Source organism: Zalophus californianus, chromosome 14 (assembly GCF_009762305.2).
Source record: "Zalophus californianus isolate mZalCal1 chromosome 14, mZalCal1.pri.v2, whole genome shotgun sequence".
Taxonomy (NCBI): Eukaryota; Metazoa; Chordata; class Mammalia; order Carnivora; family Otariidae; genus Zalophus; species Zalophus californianus.
Window position 1 is genome coordinate 1,125,757 of NC_045608.1, and position 17,500 is coordinate 1,143,256.

Here is a 17,500-nt window from a genome sequence, read left to right on the forward strand (position 1 = left end):
CGCTCTGTGTCTCCCTGTTTCCTTCTTAGTGAACAGTTGAAAAGCGTGGCCAACAGCTCTCCTGCATCTGCTGGGACGTCCTAGGACTCTTCTCATTTACTCTGTGCAAACAGTGAATTACAAGGGTCGCTGGTGGACATTAACGAATCTCGCAGTCCTGGAGACAGAGCTGCTTGTTGGGATGCGTCTCCTTGCACTACCCTGCTGGGCGCAGATCACAGGATGCTCTCTAGCGTCTTTGCAGCTGTGTTCTTCAGCGTTTCAGTTTGTGAACACCACGCGCGCCCCCGTTCCTGTGTGCACACCCCTCCTGACACGCCCACCAGCCCACGTGCTCTTCAGGAGCCACCGCCATGGAGCCCAAACTGGTCTCTCTTCTCCCTTGAACGTTTGTTAGAACTTACTGATGGAAGCCATCTGGGCCTGGAGTTTGGTGGTTTTAAATGATACAGAAATGCTTTGGCAGATGCAGTTATTCAGATTTTCTATTTCTTCTGCTGACAGTGTGGTCACTTGGTATCTTTCAGGAATTTGTCCATTTCACCCAAGTTGTCAACCTAATTAGAAAAAGATTTCTTCATTCTCCTTTTAATGTCTGTAGGCTCTTTCACTTTTTTTAAAGATTTTATTTATTTATTTGATAGAGAGACACAGCGAGAGAGAGAACACAAGCAGGGGGAGCAGGAGAGGGAGAAGCAGCCTCCCGCCGAGCAGGGAGCCCGGTGTGGGGCTCGATCCCAGGACCCTGGGATCACGTCTGAGCTACCCAGGCGCCCCTCATTCTTGATCAATCTAAATGAAGACATAGATTTTTGATCATTTTCAAAGAACCATCTTTTAGTTTTACCATTAGTCTGTTTTCTATCCGCCCCCCCTTTTTAAAAAAAGCAGACGTACAGACGACACTCAGTGTCGTACTAGTTTCTGGCCACCACAGTGACTGCACGAGTGGGTGACGCTGCCGTCTGCCACCCACACCTCTGACTGGACTCCCTACGCTGGGCCTTTCGTCTCCAGGATGCCTTCAGGCCATGATCTCCTGGGCCCCGGCGGCAGCCACCAGTTTGTTCTCTGTATTTGTGGGTCTGTTTTGTTTCTACAAGTCCACATATGAGTAAAATCCTGTAGTACTTGTCTTTCTCTAACTTATTTCACTTAGCACAATACCCCCTAGTTCCACCCATATCATTGCAAATGGCAAGATTTCCCTCCTTTTTGATGGCTGTGTAGTATTCTGTGGTAGATATAACACATCTTCTTTATCCTTTCATCAGTCGATGGACGGGGCTGTTTCCAGTTTGGCTGTTGTAAATAGTACTGAATAAATATGGGGGCGCATGTGTCTTTTCCAAACAGTATTTTCATTTTCTTTGGGTAAACACCCAGTAGTGAGATGACCTGATTGTAGATTTGTTCTATATTGAACATTTTGAGGAACCTCCACACTGTTTTCCAGAGTGGCTGCACCAGCTTGCATTCCCACCAACAGTGTAGGAGGGTTCCCCTTTCTCCGCATCCCCACCAACATCTGTCATTTCCTGACTTGTTCATTTTTGCCATTCCGACTGGTGGTATCTCATTGTGGTTTTGATTTGGTTTGAACTCATGACCCTCAGAGGCAGACCTGAGCTGAGATCAAGAGTCAGATGCTTAACCAACTGAGCCACCCTGGCACACCTTATGCCCATTTTTAAATTGGATTATTTGTTCTTTGGGTGTTGGGTTGGTAAATTCTTTATCAATTTTGGATACTAGCCCTTTACCTGATAAGACATTTGCAAATATCTTCTCCCATTCTGTCGGTTGCCTTCAGGTTTTGCTGTGCAAAAGCTTTTTATCTTGATGAAGTCCCAATAGTTCATTTTTGCCCTTGTTTCCCTTGCCTTTGGCGATGTTTCTAGGAAGAAGTTGCTGTGGCCGAAGTCTCAGAGGTTGCTGCCTGTGTTCTCCTCTAGGATTTGGATGGATTCCTGTCTCACACTGAGATCTTTCATCCATTTTGAATTTATTTTTGTGTGTGGTGTAAGGAAATGGCTCAGTTTCATTCTTCTGCATGTGGCTGTCCAATTTTCCCAACACCATTTATTGAAGAGACTGTCCCTTTTCCATTGGCTCTTCTTTCCTGCTTTGTTGAAGATTAGTTGACCACAGCGTTGACCATTTCTGGGTTCTCTATTCTGTTCCATTGATCTGTGTCTGTTTTTGCGCCAGTACCATACTGTCTCGATGATCACAGCTTTGAAATATAGCTTGAGGTCTGGAATTGTGATGCCTCCAGGTTTGGGTTTTTTTTTCTGGACTGTTATGACTAATCGGGATCTTTTGTTCCATACAAATTTTAAGATTGTGTTTTCTATTTTCTTGATTTCTGATCTTACCTTTATTATTTCACTTGCTTCTACCTCCTTTGGGTTTAATTCATTCTTTTTCTAGCTTCTTAAGAGAGAAGATTAGATCATTATTATTTTTATTTTTTAAAAAATTTTACTTATTTGAGAGAGAGAATGAGAGAGAGAGAGAGCACGAGGGGGGGATGGTCAGAGGGAGAAGCAGACTCCCTGCTGAGCAGGGAGCCCCATGCGGGACTCGATCCCGGGACTCCAGGATCATGACCTGAGCCGAAGGCAGTCGCCCAACCAATTGAGTCACCCAGGTGCTGCAGATCATTGTTTTTAGATCTCTCTTCTTCCCTGATACAAACATTTATGGCTACTAACTTCCTTCTAGGCAAACTAGCACACAGATTTCGCTATGTTACATTTTCACTGTCATTCATCTAAAAATATTTTCTACTTTCCCTTGTGATTTTTGTCTTTGACCTATGGGTAATTTAAAAATGTATTAACTTCCCAGTATGTGGAGATTTTCCAGATATCTTTTTATAGATTCTTAGACTTGCTGCCACGTGGCAAGGGAACATAGTCTGCACCATCTGAGTCTTCTGGGACTTCTGGAGCCTTCCGCAACAGCACAGTGGGCGAGCTAGCGCAGTGGCTGTGTACAGTTTCTATTTCCGTGCGGTCTGGTTGTGTGCCCGTCCCCAGTTCTCTCAGTGTTGGTTCAAGTATTTTATTTATTTCTTTTTCTTACTATTTTATTTGTCAGAGACGGTGAGCACAAGCAGGGGCAGCAGCAGAGGGAGAGGGAGAAGCAGACCCCTTGCCGAGCAGGGAGCCCTAGGCAGGACTTGATCCCAGAACTTCGGGATCATGACCTGAGCCGATGGCAAACACTTAACCAACTGAGCCACCCAGGTGCCCCTCTGCTTTTTTTTCAATTAGTAAAGCATTTTTAAGGTTCTGCGTTATGTCCTCTCTTGGCTTTTAGCTTTTCCTTTTTAGTAGCTGCCCTAGGGAATGAAGACACACACGCTTCACTGACAAAGTCTACTGTGAACAGGTAACACTTAGTGTGTAGGAGCATGTAATGGCGGCACGTTCCCATCCGTTCACTCGACACTCACGGATGTGCCTGGCACAGCGCTAAGCAAAAGGAGTTCGATGGCAAACCACCCAATCAATCACATACTATTTACTGTAACAAAATGGGGCACCCTGCTGAGGTGTGTTGTGGTACGATGTGGCCATTCACAGAGATTCTACTCTTTAAAAAATGTTCGATGTAACCATATCTTGATCTCCAAAAGCTCAGTAAAAGGAACCAAGGTTCCTTGGACAAATAGTTGACCCCAGTGCTGGGACAGGGAAAGCAAAGCCTGGAATATTTTGGGTCAAAAAGCAACAAAGTGCTTCAAGAACGGGGCCAAATGTGGGACAGATGTCACCATCAGAGTAATACTGGCGATGGATTCATATACCAAAACAAAGGGGGTATGTCTTCTTTAGAGAAGGAAAGACAGAATTTGAAAGCCACCATTTTGCCATCACCAGTGTGAGAACCAATTCAGCATCAGTGGATGCTAAGGCCAATATCCTGGGATGTACGCACTGCGTCATGGCGCCACCGCCCGATGACCCATGTGGGGCGCGCATCGCTGACAATGGGACACCTGGTATGACACAAAGGGAAGTGACATATCACCTTTGTAGTGCTCCTGCCAAAATGTTTCACATGAACCCAGCCATGCACATGCGGTAAGACAAGTCCAAGCCATGGAACCCACAGGCAAGGGCAGGAGAGAGGGAGGGAGGAGAAGGAGAGACAGCCAGACGGAAACATGGTGACCCTGCTGAATCGAGCTGGCACTTATAGGCATATGCATGCTCCCTGTACTGTTTTCAAAAGTAAGAGTAAAACTGTCCAGTAAACTAAAACAATTTCAAAACAAGAAGTCAGTGAAAGGGGCACTCAGCCTGTAGAAACGAGCCTTCAACTCTGGCGGGAGAACTGGCCACCTGCCGCTACGTGAACACAGCAGCCTCACCCCTGCTCTGCGCGGAGGGCTGCAGGGGACACGGAGTGACTGCTGGGTTCACACGCTTGCACCAGCGACTGCACACGTACCCTCTCCTGGCGCCCCTGTACCCAGCACAGCCTCCACTGCCCAGGGTCAGGCGCATGGGGCGGTCCCACCCACTTGGGCAGGGAGTGCGGTCGGCTGAGCCTTCACTTGCTTCATTTGACTCATTAAAGCTCCAGCGATCACACAAGTTCTCATGATTCCTAGTATAACCACCACCTTCTCCCGAGACGGTTCCTTTCATGCAAAGGTTAATCTGAGGGCAGAGCAAGAATGCTTCTGTGGGGAGAGATCTTTTGTTACAAGAATTAATTTTAGACCATGCCCTTTACATACAGCGGAGGTGACGATGAATTTCAAATGTTAAATAATGACTTGCTCAAGAAATACAACATGACGTGGACTCAGATCTCCACCATGCTGGCCCGGCCCAGTGGCAGGAACCTCATGCGGGCCCAGGGCCCAGGCCTCGAGCGCACGCAGTCAGCCTTCATGGCAAGCCGGCTTTATAGCTCCTTTGTGGACTCTGCTGCTTTTGGGGAAGGATCACATTTTACCAGTGATCTCGCCAGATTGCAGGCACATTTCCCCATTAGCAACATTTTTCCAGAGCTGCTGCTGCTACGAGCCCCACCGGGAGGGGCACCTGAGGCGGCTCGGCCCACATCCTCCGAAAACAGGCAGGACCCAGGGATGGCTGGGCTCCTGACACCTGCCATTCAGGTGTGTCATCTCGGAGGCTCCGGAACCCCGAGCATCCCGACTCACACATGCTCGGCAGCAGTTATGAAACCCAAGCAGTTACGAAACCCCGGGCACATCTGTCTCGGGGAGATCAATGCTCCTCCCCCGCCTACCAGAGCCGGGGCTCAGGCTAACTCCCATGCAAGGACACAAAAAAGGAGAGCCCCTCCCTTTTGGGGAGAACGGAAACAAAGAAACTAAGTGATGTGAAGCCGTCAGGCGGGGCGGCACCACGCATGCAGGACAGGACGATTCCCAGATAGTGCCCTGTGGCCGAGACGGAAACACCGGCCGGCGGCCCTGTCCACCACCACGCTCCCGGCGGGCGTGCCAGCAGGCCCCAGAGAGGCCAGACGTGCCCTGTCACAGGGGCAGGGTGCCAGGATTTTTAGTGTGGTGCCTTGGTGCTCTCTCCCTGGAGAAGCTGAGGACGCTGGTTGGCCGGGAAGGAGGCCCAGGGGCCAGGTGTCGGGGCTAAGAGGCCTCCTGTAACGGGAGCTGGTCTCTCTAGCTCTCCAGAACCACGACGGGTGTTAAGGGGGCAGAGGATGGTGCTCTCTCTGCCCTGAGGCCCCGCCCACAGCACCTGCTACCTGGGGGGTGGCAGGCATTCTTCGGGACTCCAACTTCTCACTTCCTTTCACCTGTGTGTGTGGGTTCAGAGGGGTAGCTAGACTAGGGGGCTGGTGCTGGGCACTGCCCGATGCCACCCCGACCCCAGGGACACAGAGCTCCCTCTACTGTCAGTTCGAGTGATGAAGGAGCTGCTGAGGGCTGAAGTGTCTGGGAGGGACGGCCCCCCTGCTTGTCCCCAGCCCTCCACATAAACGTTCATGTTCCCTGATGGCACAGACTGTGTCTATGGACTCCGACGCCTACCTGGACCGGGTCCGCTTCCTGCTGACACCCGGGCTGTTACTCATCCGGTAGGCGGTGGGGACACTCCTTTCTTCCCTCCGTCTCTCGGGAGAGTGTGCTCTTCTCCGAGGGGACCGGGATCGCGACCTGGAGGAAAAGAGTTAAGTGTTTTAGTCTGTGTGGACGGCAGGTGAGCACATCTACACTGAGGCAGTGATGGGCCTCGGCTAGGTCTGCAGGTGCCTGACAGGTGTCACCTCTGTCCTTCTGGAGGCCCACCCCCCCACCCCGGGCCTTACTACTCTACTGACACAGAACTGAATCCAGACACCGAGGCAGAGACAGAGACTGCTCCCAGTCCAGAGCACCCACCACGCCACCGCTCAACTTAACCAGTGCACAACACATGTCAGGCTGGCCCGACCGGTCCACAGCACCAACTCTCCCTGACTCCAGGGCTGACCAGGTGACTGACGGCTAACTCAGGCCTGTGGTTTCTCGTCCTTCCTTTTGCCTCTGCATTTTACCGCCCTCAACCATTTTCAGCTCACAGACATCTTGATCAAAATTACACATGGAAAAGCGCTGACATTCAAGTGGGTTGTTTCTATTTGTTCTGAATACTGGCAACAGGAAGAAAGCAGATGAATCAGAGCCACGACCTCGAAGCCTTTCTCGTTCACACCCATTGTACGGCCTCTCGGTGTGAACAATGAACTGGCCACAGCAGTTCAATTCAGAGCATGCCACTTCTCATGATAATCTAGTTTAGGAGATTCTCCGGATTCAAACCATCCGTTAAAATATTTTATTCTTCCTTCTCTTGTTCCTGGAGAGACCCTCGCTCTATCCATGCAGGGACCTGGTCCACTCGAGGTGGCCAGTGCTCAGAGTGCCACCAATCCCAGACCCTCACCCACCGGGGGTCAAGGCCCTCCAAGGAGGGTCTTATAATGATGGGTTTAGGATTCTTTTTTGTTCATTCAGTGAAATTACTGTTTCAGGAAAACACATAGTAAGCAAAAATCTGGACAAAAAACCAATTTCTTTTCATTGTTTCTATGACAACCACATCAAAAATAAAGAGCAGTTTGATTTTGCCATAAAAAATTCTGTAACACTGAATCATTTTAATTACAATAAACCCCCAAGTAACACACACCCTGTTGTTCCAAACATCAGCTTATCATCATATTCCCCACTCCTGCATCACAGAGAAAACCCTGCGTCATTCCTGAGAAAGATCGGCCGCGGAATGAACCTGCTCCAGGTAAACCGTCATTAGCTTAGTCTTCTCCAGCACCGCCGTGTTCTGGCTTACAAAATGGTGTTGACAGGTTTTTTTCCCAGACCTTTCCCAAGATTTAGGTAACAAATTACAAGGGTGAGGTCAATCGGACACCTTGACATTTTACCGGGTTTCCCCTCCAAAGAGCTTCAGGAGTCAACTCGGTCGGTGGGAGAAGCTGCTGACGGCTGCTGAGGTCTGTGCTCCCACCCCGACGAGCGGCCCTGGGGGGGCTGTGCATGTGACACAGAGGCACACACTTCGCACTGAGAACTCGGGGTGCCGGTCGGGGTGGGATCAGAGCCCCGGAGAAAGCTCTGTGCATTCAGACCTCTACACCACCCGTGGAACGGTTACACGGAGAACAATCCACTCCATAATCAGGAAACGTGGGTTAGTTCTAGTGCCTGTGAATTCCTGACTCTGATATACCACTTTGCAACAACTGCTGGAGGTCCCTGAGGGGAGGTGGCCACCCCCAGGATATGTGAAGTTGTCTGGGAAAGCAGCCCACTCAGTACTGGGGGCAGTGAGCTTCGTCAGATAATACTTAGGTTTTATTTTAATTAAAGAAGCAGTAATGCTTTTATTCTGTTAATTAGGTGGTTAATATTGCTACCACAACACACGTGAGAAACAGGAGTTCCATTTTATAAGTAAATCATCTGTATGATGAGACTCAGATACTTTTTCTTGAATCCTCATAAATAATGGTCTGCTTCCAAATAAAGGCAGAATGAGCCTTTTTATTTGAATGACAGTGCTGTTTTGCAAAAAGCTTCTTTCCTCCAACGTTTAACCACCGGCCCCGCCCCACTTCCTCCGTCCCTGCCTGAGCAGCCAAGAACTCCTGCTGCTGACCACACTCCACTGGCGCTGCTCTGGGGGGACCAGCTGTCCCGTGGCGTCTCCACCCGCCCGGCTGCGGATAGGGACAGCCTGTGGGCGTCGGCTCCACAGAACGGAACAGCTGGCCCTCACCCGCACACTAAGCGCTGAGTGTCACTTCTAGGGAATCCTACGCAGGATGACGAGATTATACGAATGACCATCATTACCCCAATTTTGCTGGCTTAAGCTGTTTTTGAATGGTAACTATGACTTAGAAAATGTCATTCTAATCCCCAGTTCCTTCCCAAGCAGAAGTCTCGAGGGGGCTAGGGACTGTGTAGACACTGCCCCCAATACTTTTACAATACTGTAAAATGGGGGACACAGAGTTCTACCTGGAATCTCTCCTCCACGGACATCTCTTAAACACCGACAAGCTGATGGAACAAACACCAAAGGTGATCTTTTCCAACGTTCTTAAAGTAAACTTAAGTTCAAGCTTTAGAGTCTCATAAGATTTTAAAAAGACCTAACCATTAAAGCTGAATTTTTAGGTGATACAGGAATGGCCTGAGTACTACTTTGTTCCGTTTATGGCAGAGAACCTGGTGAGACATAAACAGAAAACACAGAGGGGGTGTCTGGGTGGCTCAGTCGGTTGAGCCTCCGACTCTTTGATTTCAGCTCAGGTCTCAACCTGAGGGTGGTGGGATCGAGCCCTGCACTGGGTTCTGTGCTGAGTGCAAAGTTTGCTTGAGTTTCTCTCCCTCTCCGTCTGCCCCGCCCCCCCGGCCGTCTGCACTTTAATAAAGAAATAAATCCTCAAAACAAAAAAAAAACCAAAACCTAAAAAAAACCTAAAAAACAGAGAAAGAAAGTCTTATGCTTTAATGTTGATTTAAAACACACTTAGCACTATGTGGTAATCACTGTGCTTTCTAAGAAGCAACATACTGATTTCCGAAACTAAAGATTCTTCTATGACCGGGGTCGCCTCTGGAGACCCAGAGTCACCTACACCTCGGACGAACTGGGTACTAGGACGGGAGACATGCGAACGTCCCTTATCTTCACACAGAGATCACTTCTGCTAGGAAAGGGCCTTCTAACCCTAACTTTGTACATTTACAAAGCACTTCAGTAATTTAATACATAAAAGAAAATTCATTTCAACCACAGAACGCTACAAATATTGACAAATGTGCATTTTACTTGGAGTTGGCAGGAGTCTTTTTTAAGACATCAATTAAGTCGTGCATCAGGCCCAAGAAACAAGTCTGATAGGTCCTATGTAGGCATTACTGTAGAGAGTAATGCTATCTGAAAAGACAGTCAAGGAAAAATGATGACAGTGTCTTTAGCAACTTCAAGATCTGGTTAAAACTGGAGTATTTTTCACACATCCAAATTCAATTACTGAGAACACCAACCTCTCCTGGTGTACCCACCAACCCACTGGGGCCCCTGGAGTTATCAGTGCTGGCAGAGCCTGGACTGAGAAAGCAGGGGCAACCGCCCGGGGAAACACGCAGCATTCCCAAATGAAGCACACATGCCATTCCCAGCCACGAGCCCAGGCAGGAGCCCTTGGCGACCGGCAGGAGCCACCAGCTCCTCTTGAGCGTCCCCGGGCCTTGGGATAGCTGGTCCCTCCTCTCAGCCCCAGGCCCCAAGCTTCGCGGGGGGGGGGGGGGGGGGGGGGGGTCTGGCTTCAAAAAGCATTGTCATCACATATGATTTTCCAAGGTAAAATACCATGGAATACCAAACATTTCGAAGGTTTTGTGTCATGATATACTTTTTAATATTTTATAACGAAGTTGCACTTTACCTTGATATCCTACGTGAACTGCAAAATCAGAAACCGGAGGATGTGGCTGCTTCAGGGAGCTGAGAACTTAGCCCCGTACCTACAGTCAGCTGAAAGTATCATGGAGATACTCAGCCACTGGGATTGAAACAGTTTGAGAGTCACGAAAATTCAGCTCGGGTGACAGGTAACTTTAACTGTAGGTCAAATTAAGGTGAAACTGGCAGCCTGCCATCGTAGACTCAAATGCAGAAAATCTTTAACTTAATTTTTTCTTGTAATTCAAGGTTATACACTAAGGATTAGGATCTTGCTTCTTGCACTTGTCAGCACTGAATATACAGAAAGATGTAAAATATATTCCGATATAAAGTACGTAACTCTAAATCTTTTCTAAAACAATTACTCAGGGGCACCTGGGTGGCTTGGTCAGCTTGGGTCACGGTCTGGGGGTTGTGAGATGGAGCCCCGCGTCGGGCTCTGTGCTGGGTGTGGAGCCTGTTTGGGATTCTCTTTCCTTTTCCCGCTGCCCCTCCTCTCTCCCTCTCTCAAAAAAACAAAAACAAACACCAATTATTTAAAAAGTATTAGAATGGGGGCACCTGGGTGACTCAGTCGGTTAAGTGTCTCAGGTCATGGTCCCAGGGTCCTGGGATCGAGCCCCACATGGGGCTCCCTGCTCTGCGGGAAGTCTGCTTCTCCCTCTCCCTCCGCCTGCCGCTCCCCCTGCTTGTGCTCGCTCTCTCTCTCTCAAATAAATAGAACCTTAAAACAAGTACTAAAATAACATATAAAATGACTTACTCTATTACAGTCAATAAAAAGCACATAAAACCTAGAATCTTAGTTCTGAATGTCAGATGAGCATCCCAGCTGTGAAGAGAACGAGCTGGGGAGACGTTCGTGGCCGGGGCACCTCCCCCGTCGTAGCTGGGGATGGGTTACACTTCATGAGGCACCTGCTCGACACCCGCCGTCAGAGCAGAACTCACAGCTCACACTGAAGACGCGAGGGGCTCTTATGGTTGCCAGTCCCCCAGACTAGGGAGTAGGGGTGAATCACGGTCTCTCTCGTTAAAGCCGTGTGGTGAAGGACAATCGGCCAGAAGTGACCGGGCGCAGTATTGCTCAGAGGGCTGGTGTGGGCCTACGGGGCTTATGTCCACTATACAATATGGTAAGAAACTCTCTCAAAAAAGAAACTTCAAAACGTTTTGAGATTTACATACAAATTCCTGGGAGCTTCCAAAAACTGAATTCTATCAGCAAAGTTGTTCATTTAATTAAAAAACAGCAAGGTGTCTGGGTGTGTGTGCGCGTATCACGGTGGAACTTTTTTTTTTTTTAAATTATGTTATGTTAATACATTAGTGATGGAACTTTTGATTAGAACTGTAGACAGCCAAGGATCAGATGTATTTATGTGGAGGATATCCAATTTCACTGTTGACAAGTGTAAATACTCGTCAAGCCTTTGAGGTCTGGTCTGGGTAAAAACAGGGAGAGCGTGTTGTTTTTAGGACATATTCAGAGAGGCGAATGTGTTTAAACAGAGGAAGGGCAAGGCATCTGCAAGGCATCTACACTTTCCCAGGGAAGGGAAAACTAGCATCAATTACAGAGGAAAAAAACGAGACCCCAGGGGTCCAAGTGTCGCACCAAAGAGAAAGCACGCAGAGCGCGCGCAACACTCAGAAACAGGTCGCAAGGCATGATGCAGATTTTAAAACCAGAGGTCTGCTTTTCAAACCTCCTGCAAGCCAGTTACTTAAAACTGCTTCACTGAGCAGTGAATTCTGTGACCCTTTAAGGGCCGTGTTTGTATCTGTGGCCTGAAATCTTCATCTTCCTTCTCAAACGCGGTGGTTAAGAGCGCCTGTTATGGGAGGTCATAAGGACAAATCGATGGAGGGAAGAAAGAGGCGCCGCTCGCCTGGACGCCGAGCAGGAGGGGCTGCGCTGAGCCCCTGTCACAACATGCACACAGGCAAAAGGAATTAGCACGGGAAAGGCCCCCCCCACAAGACACCCCACCCTGTAAGTTTTACACACTGAACAAACCTGTTAAAGTTTATATAAACCTATTTTCCAAAAACCTGACCACAGTGGATGAGCTTTAGAAATTAAACTCAAAGACAACCTGAAAACGCCATGAGGGTTTGCCAGCTGTACCCATACGGGAACGCGTACCAGGTCTGCGCTCGCCCCTGCCACTCTGGGGAAGGAGGACCCAGAGCCCACCGCAGCCCCGCGCTGCGGGCGCCCCGCACACCCACCTGGAGCGCCGCGCCGTCCGATAGGCACTGGGGAGACAGTGCTTTGCTTTCGAGTGGGACCTGGGCCTGGATTTGGAGGATGAGTGGTACTTGGGGGAGCGCGACCTTGTGCGAGACCGCTTTTTGTGCTTTTTCTTCTTCCTCTCCTTCTCTTCTTCCCTCGGTGGGTCTTTACTTTTGCTGGAGGGCCCTTCTGGGGGTTTAACGTCTGAAGCTGGCAAAGGTCTGCCTCCGGCCGGTAGCGAACACGCCACAGTACTGGCTTCCTGGGGACAGAAGCGAACATCAGGATGTTAAGAGTGAAAATAGGACATTTCAAAATGCACATACATAAAACTTCAACTTTGGGGCCCTCACACCATTTAATCACCAACACCTCTTAGAAAGGACCACATCTCTTTCTATGGCTCTTTCTATGGATCTCGCCCTCGTGTCTCCGGGGAAGTGACGGCTCTGCAGACGCCAGGAGTATACGAGACCATTTCCCCAGACGGGGCTTGTTCAGCAGCCGACAGGACTCGACCTCATCAAGGGAACATGGTGGCAAGGACACCGTGTTAGGAAAAGAGCCGTGCTTGCTCCTTCATAAATAATTGTGACTTTCCATTGACAGAGAAATTCTCCAACCTCCAGCATTGGGCTTTTAAGAATCTCTACACCAACCTGAAGATTAATTTTTAAACAAGACCTGAACTAAAAGAAGTCCCTCTTTGATTTTAAGAACTCTGTCAAAAGAAAAAACCTTCCTTCTTTCCTTCCTGTATCTGTGTGAGTTGACAGATGTTAACTAAACGTGGCCATCCCTTTGCAACACATCTCGGTGACCGCGCCGCGGACCTCCCACACACAGTGCTGTAGGCCATACATGTTTCAGGAACACGGGGGAAAACACGGCTCGCATGGCAACCCTTACCCAGGCAACCCCGCAGGCACAAGCCAGTCTGCACACGCTGATCCAGCAAAGTCCTGCTGTCAACACACTGTTCGCCATAAACCCTTTCATCCACGTGAAACAGACACAGAGGGGACGTGCTCTGCGTCCCCACGGCGGGACAGCCAGCACGCGGACCAAGAGACAGGGGGCCCATCAGCTGTGAGCATCATCCAGAGCAATGGCAGTTCTAGCAATTTCTTCTGAAGAGCATTCACCCAAGTGTGCAAGCTGCATGCCCAAGGCCCCACAGCACACCACTATGGAACGACTATGACCTGGAAACCACCCAAATGACTCTCAGGGGCACTGGTTCCACGTGGCACACCGGACAGTGAAATAGCACTCAGCCTTTAAAAATGAGACAGTAATCCTATGTCCACTGACACTGACATTGTCCATGACACAGCATAAAAAAAAGAAGTAAGTTCACAAAATCAAAACCCCAAACCCACCCAAACCTGAACTTGAATCCAAGCCCACGGTGCTGCCTGCCTTTGTCCCGGAGAAAGGTCATTCCTCAATTCGCTCTAAATGAACACCACACAGACCGCGAAACGCACCACGACTCTACACTTTGGCATCATGGGCCTCTGAGGACTCGGCTGGGACACTCCGGGACGAAGGGAGGCAGGTGCTGAACCTAAGGGATGGGTGCACCTTCGGGGCAGGGCTGTGGAATCCTGCAACTGCTCCCGTCTTCTCCCTGGGTTCCTGTGGTCCATGTGGACAAAGCCCACTGGATGAGGGGACAGCACTTCCTGCTAAAGCCTTGCTCACCCCTCAGCCGTGTCCCTGCCCCCTGCCGCTGATGTTCATGGCACTCTCTCCCACCTGCCCTCCCGTGAGCAGAGGCCCAAGGGGGCATGTGTGCAAGGCAGCAAGGCTGAGATGCTCGAGAACACCACGCCCTGTTCCCAGAGTGCCCTGTCCCAAGCGGTTTCTCCCCCCACAGTAACTCAGGATGGGAGCTGGCAGGGGGAGGGCAGAGACCTCGTCCCCCCTCCCCAGTCTCCACGGCGGCAGCGCTGAGAGCTCGTCTCTAAGGCTCGGCCTAAACTGGCTCAGGGCACCCATCTCAACCCCAGACAAGAACCCGTCCGCACTGTCTGGGAATAGCCACTTCAGCTCTGGCACTGGTCAAGACTTGTCCGTGAGCACACACTGTACACGGCACTCTGACCGAGCGCAGGAGGCTCCGAGGCGCTAGAGGCCAGAGAAGGGGAGGCCGCCCAGCCCCACCTCATGCCGCGGGCACAGCCCCGGTGTGCCAACTGAGGGAGAACTCTACGGCTATGCGGCAGGAAAATCAGCCTGGGGCAGCTTTTAAAACTCCCAAGAAATTAGGGACACACGCTGCAAGAAAGGCGAGACCGAAGCTGGGGAGGAAGCCAGCACACGGCTCCCCTCACAGGGCCCGGGGCCCACGCGAAAGCCGAGTGAGCATCGGAACCACTGGTAGAGGGAGGACAGCCGAGCCGCCCCAGGTCCTTCCTGAGCCCGGGCCCGAGACTCCCCGGGAAACCCAAACGGACCCTCCACCCTGCCCCGCGGTCTGCTCTGGGTCGAGTGCAGAGAGTCCCAGGGCTGCCGTGCCTCTCAGACTCTCCCTCTGTCCCTCCACACGGGACAGACCCGCAGCGCCCACCAGTGACACCCCGAGGCACTCCGAGGGGGTGCACACGGCACCCGGGCCATTGGGCACCGGGAAAGGCTGCACCCAGCCCGAGACACGGAGGGTGTGCGGTGGTCCCAGGCTGCGTTTCTATTTACCCTTTTACCACCAACCTGGGAACTCCGTCTCTGAACTTCGTACTGTCTGCCTTTATTCCAACTACTGCCTGTTGTTAGCGACACCTCACCCTGGCTCCATTCGAGGAAACGGGTAATCAAACCAACATTTTCAAAATAGAACTTGTAATCGAGTCACTTATTTATTCTAATAAGATGATTATCGTTCAGAATTAAAGTGAAAATCAGCAACTGTGGGGACCTTTCCCTGACTGAATTAAGATGATTCATTGTGATGACCCCAGCTTACGAGTACCAAGAGAATATTTAAAAATCCAGCAGTTAGACTTGAGAACAAAACAATAAAGGGTAACAAATACCACCAGCCCAGTCATTGTGGCCCAACAGCTAGTCCCAGGGCGCGCCCCCGCGTCACGTCTGAAGCTGAGCAGCTCCGAGCACTCGGGAAGGCAGAGACATCCAGACCCTCCCACAGCCCAGTCGCCACGCCAGGGCAGGGGAAGGGCAGGCTCGGTCACGACCCTCATGCAGGCCGTGCCTCCCCCTGTGAGCAAGTGTTGGCACCAAGCTCAAAGACGCACCACCTGGAGATTTCCTGGCCATGCCTGTTCTGCATGAACAGGACGGTGGAGGGGAAGATGTGCTTCGGGAGTTCCAGGCGCAGGCCCGGGGCTCTGGCCATGCGAACATAAGGGCAGGGTGCCCCAAGGCCTCACAGGGGTACTCCTCACTCGCTAAGGGACAGGTGTGCATCACCAGCCTCTCCAACTACCCTGGAGGGATTCCTGCTACACAGCGAGACAGGACGGGGAAATTCAAGGAACACTGAGGGAAGCTTCTCGTGGCCACACAATAATGACGTGGGCCATAAAACTGTTTCAGGCAAACGTAAGCAAGATGTTTGGACAAGTGCAGTGGACACCTGCCCCTACTCATGCAAATCCTGCCTGTGTATGCAACTGCCCTTTCTGCCCCTCAATCCATGAATTCCAGCGGAAGCTCACTCTACCTGAGCAGGAGACAGACCAGAGCAGTCCACCTCCCTGGTCGTCGTGCCATGCCGAGGGAGAAGCACACGAGCCTACTCAAGCTGTCCAGGATTTAGGTCTGAGTGGGCAATGAGGTGAGTCAGGGGCTGAGGACGCAGCCAGCCAGGAGATGTGGTGCCTGGAGATGGATCCTTGATACATCTTTCGAGCCCCGAGTGGGCTGCACCACCCTCGTAACGCAGAACAGGAGCTGCACTCTCTATGGGTTTTGCCATAGACCCCACATGGGGGCAGTGGGTTCAGTTTCTGACCCGTGCAATCAAAGCCTGACTGGTACAGCAAGCCGGACTTTCAAGCCACTAGAAAATAAACTAAGTACCCACCACTAGCTATTGACTCTACTTTGCTGCAATGGCAGTATTCTGTTCCTGCTGTCTGTCCACGGCAAGTTGGCTCTCAGCCACATGCGGCTCCTGGACACCTGAAATGTGGCCACTATGACTAAGGACCTGAATTTTTTTTTTTTTTAAGATTTTATTTATTTATTCGACAGAAAGAGACACAGCGAGAGAGGGAACACAAGCAGGGGGAGTGGGAGAGGGAGAAGCAGGCTTCCCGCTGAGCAGGGAGCCCGATGCGGGACTCGATCCCAGAACCCTGGGATCATGACCTGAGCCGAAGGCAGACGTTTAACGACTGAGCCACCCAGGCGCCCCAGGACCTGAAGTTTGAATTTTATTTAATTTTTTAAAAATTTTTTTATCATTTATTTGAGAGAGAGCGAGTGCACGAGCAGGGGGAGAGGCAGACTCCTCGCTGAGCAGGGAGCCCAACACAGGGCTGAGCTCCTGACTGAGCTGAAGGCAGATGCTTCACCGGCTGAGCCACCCAGGCGCCCCAATTTAATCTTTCTTAAGTTAAATTTAAACAACCCTGGGTGGCTAGTGGCTACCATATTGAACAGTGCATACCCTGAAAACACCTTTGCCCATAAATGCTATTTCTGGCTTGACCAGAGTCTCCACTGCCTCGCTAACTTTAATGGCACGTACAAGTTACCTGGAAGACAAACACTGCCTGCGCCTCCCCACCTCCCCACTCTGGTTTCTGAAGGCGCCTGGCAGAGCTCTCTGCTCCCGCGATCAACAAGAGGCTGATGGAAACGCCTGAGGGAGGCATGGCCATGGGTGTGCATGCCGACCAGCACCAAACTAGCAGAACTACCCTTCTGGGCTGGAATACTAATATTCCAGCAAAAATGATCAAAGCACAAACCGCCATGGGGGAGGAGAAGACACGGGTTGGTCTGAGTGGCGTTGGGGAGAATTCAAGGAGGAACTTTGGGAAAATTATGACAATATTTAAAAACTTACTGCCCCCAGTTTAGGGACACTGGGAAATGACACTAGTCAGTCCTTTGATCACAAGGAAGTATCTGCCAACAAATTAGCACAACATTAACAACCATTACATCCTGCTGTGGGAAAATGAATTGCTCAGAAACTGATGAACATGTACTTTAAAACATAATCTCATTTGTAAAATTAACACTACATCAACTATAAAAATGGGATAATTATGCATAAATCTCAAGATTTTAC

At 50.3% G+C, this 17,500-nt stretch overlaps 1 protein-coding gene across 3 annotated transcripts in view; it reads right to left on the reverse strand.

The window, feature by feature from the left end:
- The window catches only part of LOC113912660 (splicing factor SWAP), a 69,198-nt gene that overhangs the window by 4,713 nt on the left and 46,985 nt on the right, over positions 1 to 17,500 (reverse strand). For 2 of the 3 annotated variants that reach the window (XM_027576221.2, XM_027576222.2), the window contains exons 14-15: positions 12,228 to 12,493; positions 6,044 to 6,169 (exon numbers count right to left, since the gene is read on the reverse strand). In XM_027576221.2, coding sequence (XP_027432022.1) covers positions 6,044 to 6,169; positions 12,228 to 12,493 — 392 coding nt within the window. Of the gene's footprint in view, positions 1 to 6,043; positions 6,170 to 9,446; positions 9,462 to 9,972; positions 10,090 to 12,227; positions 12,494 to 17,500 lie in introns of those variants that run through there. The other variant, XR_003516918.2, reaches the window with a different exon arrangement.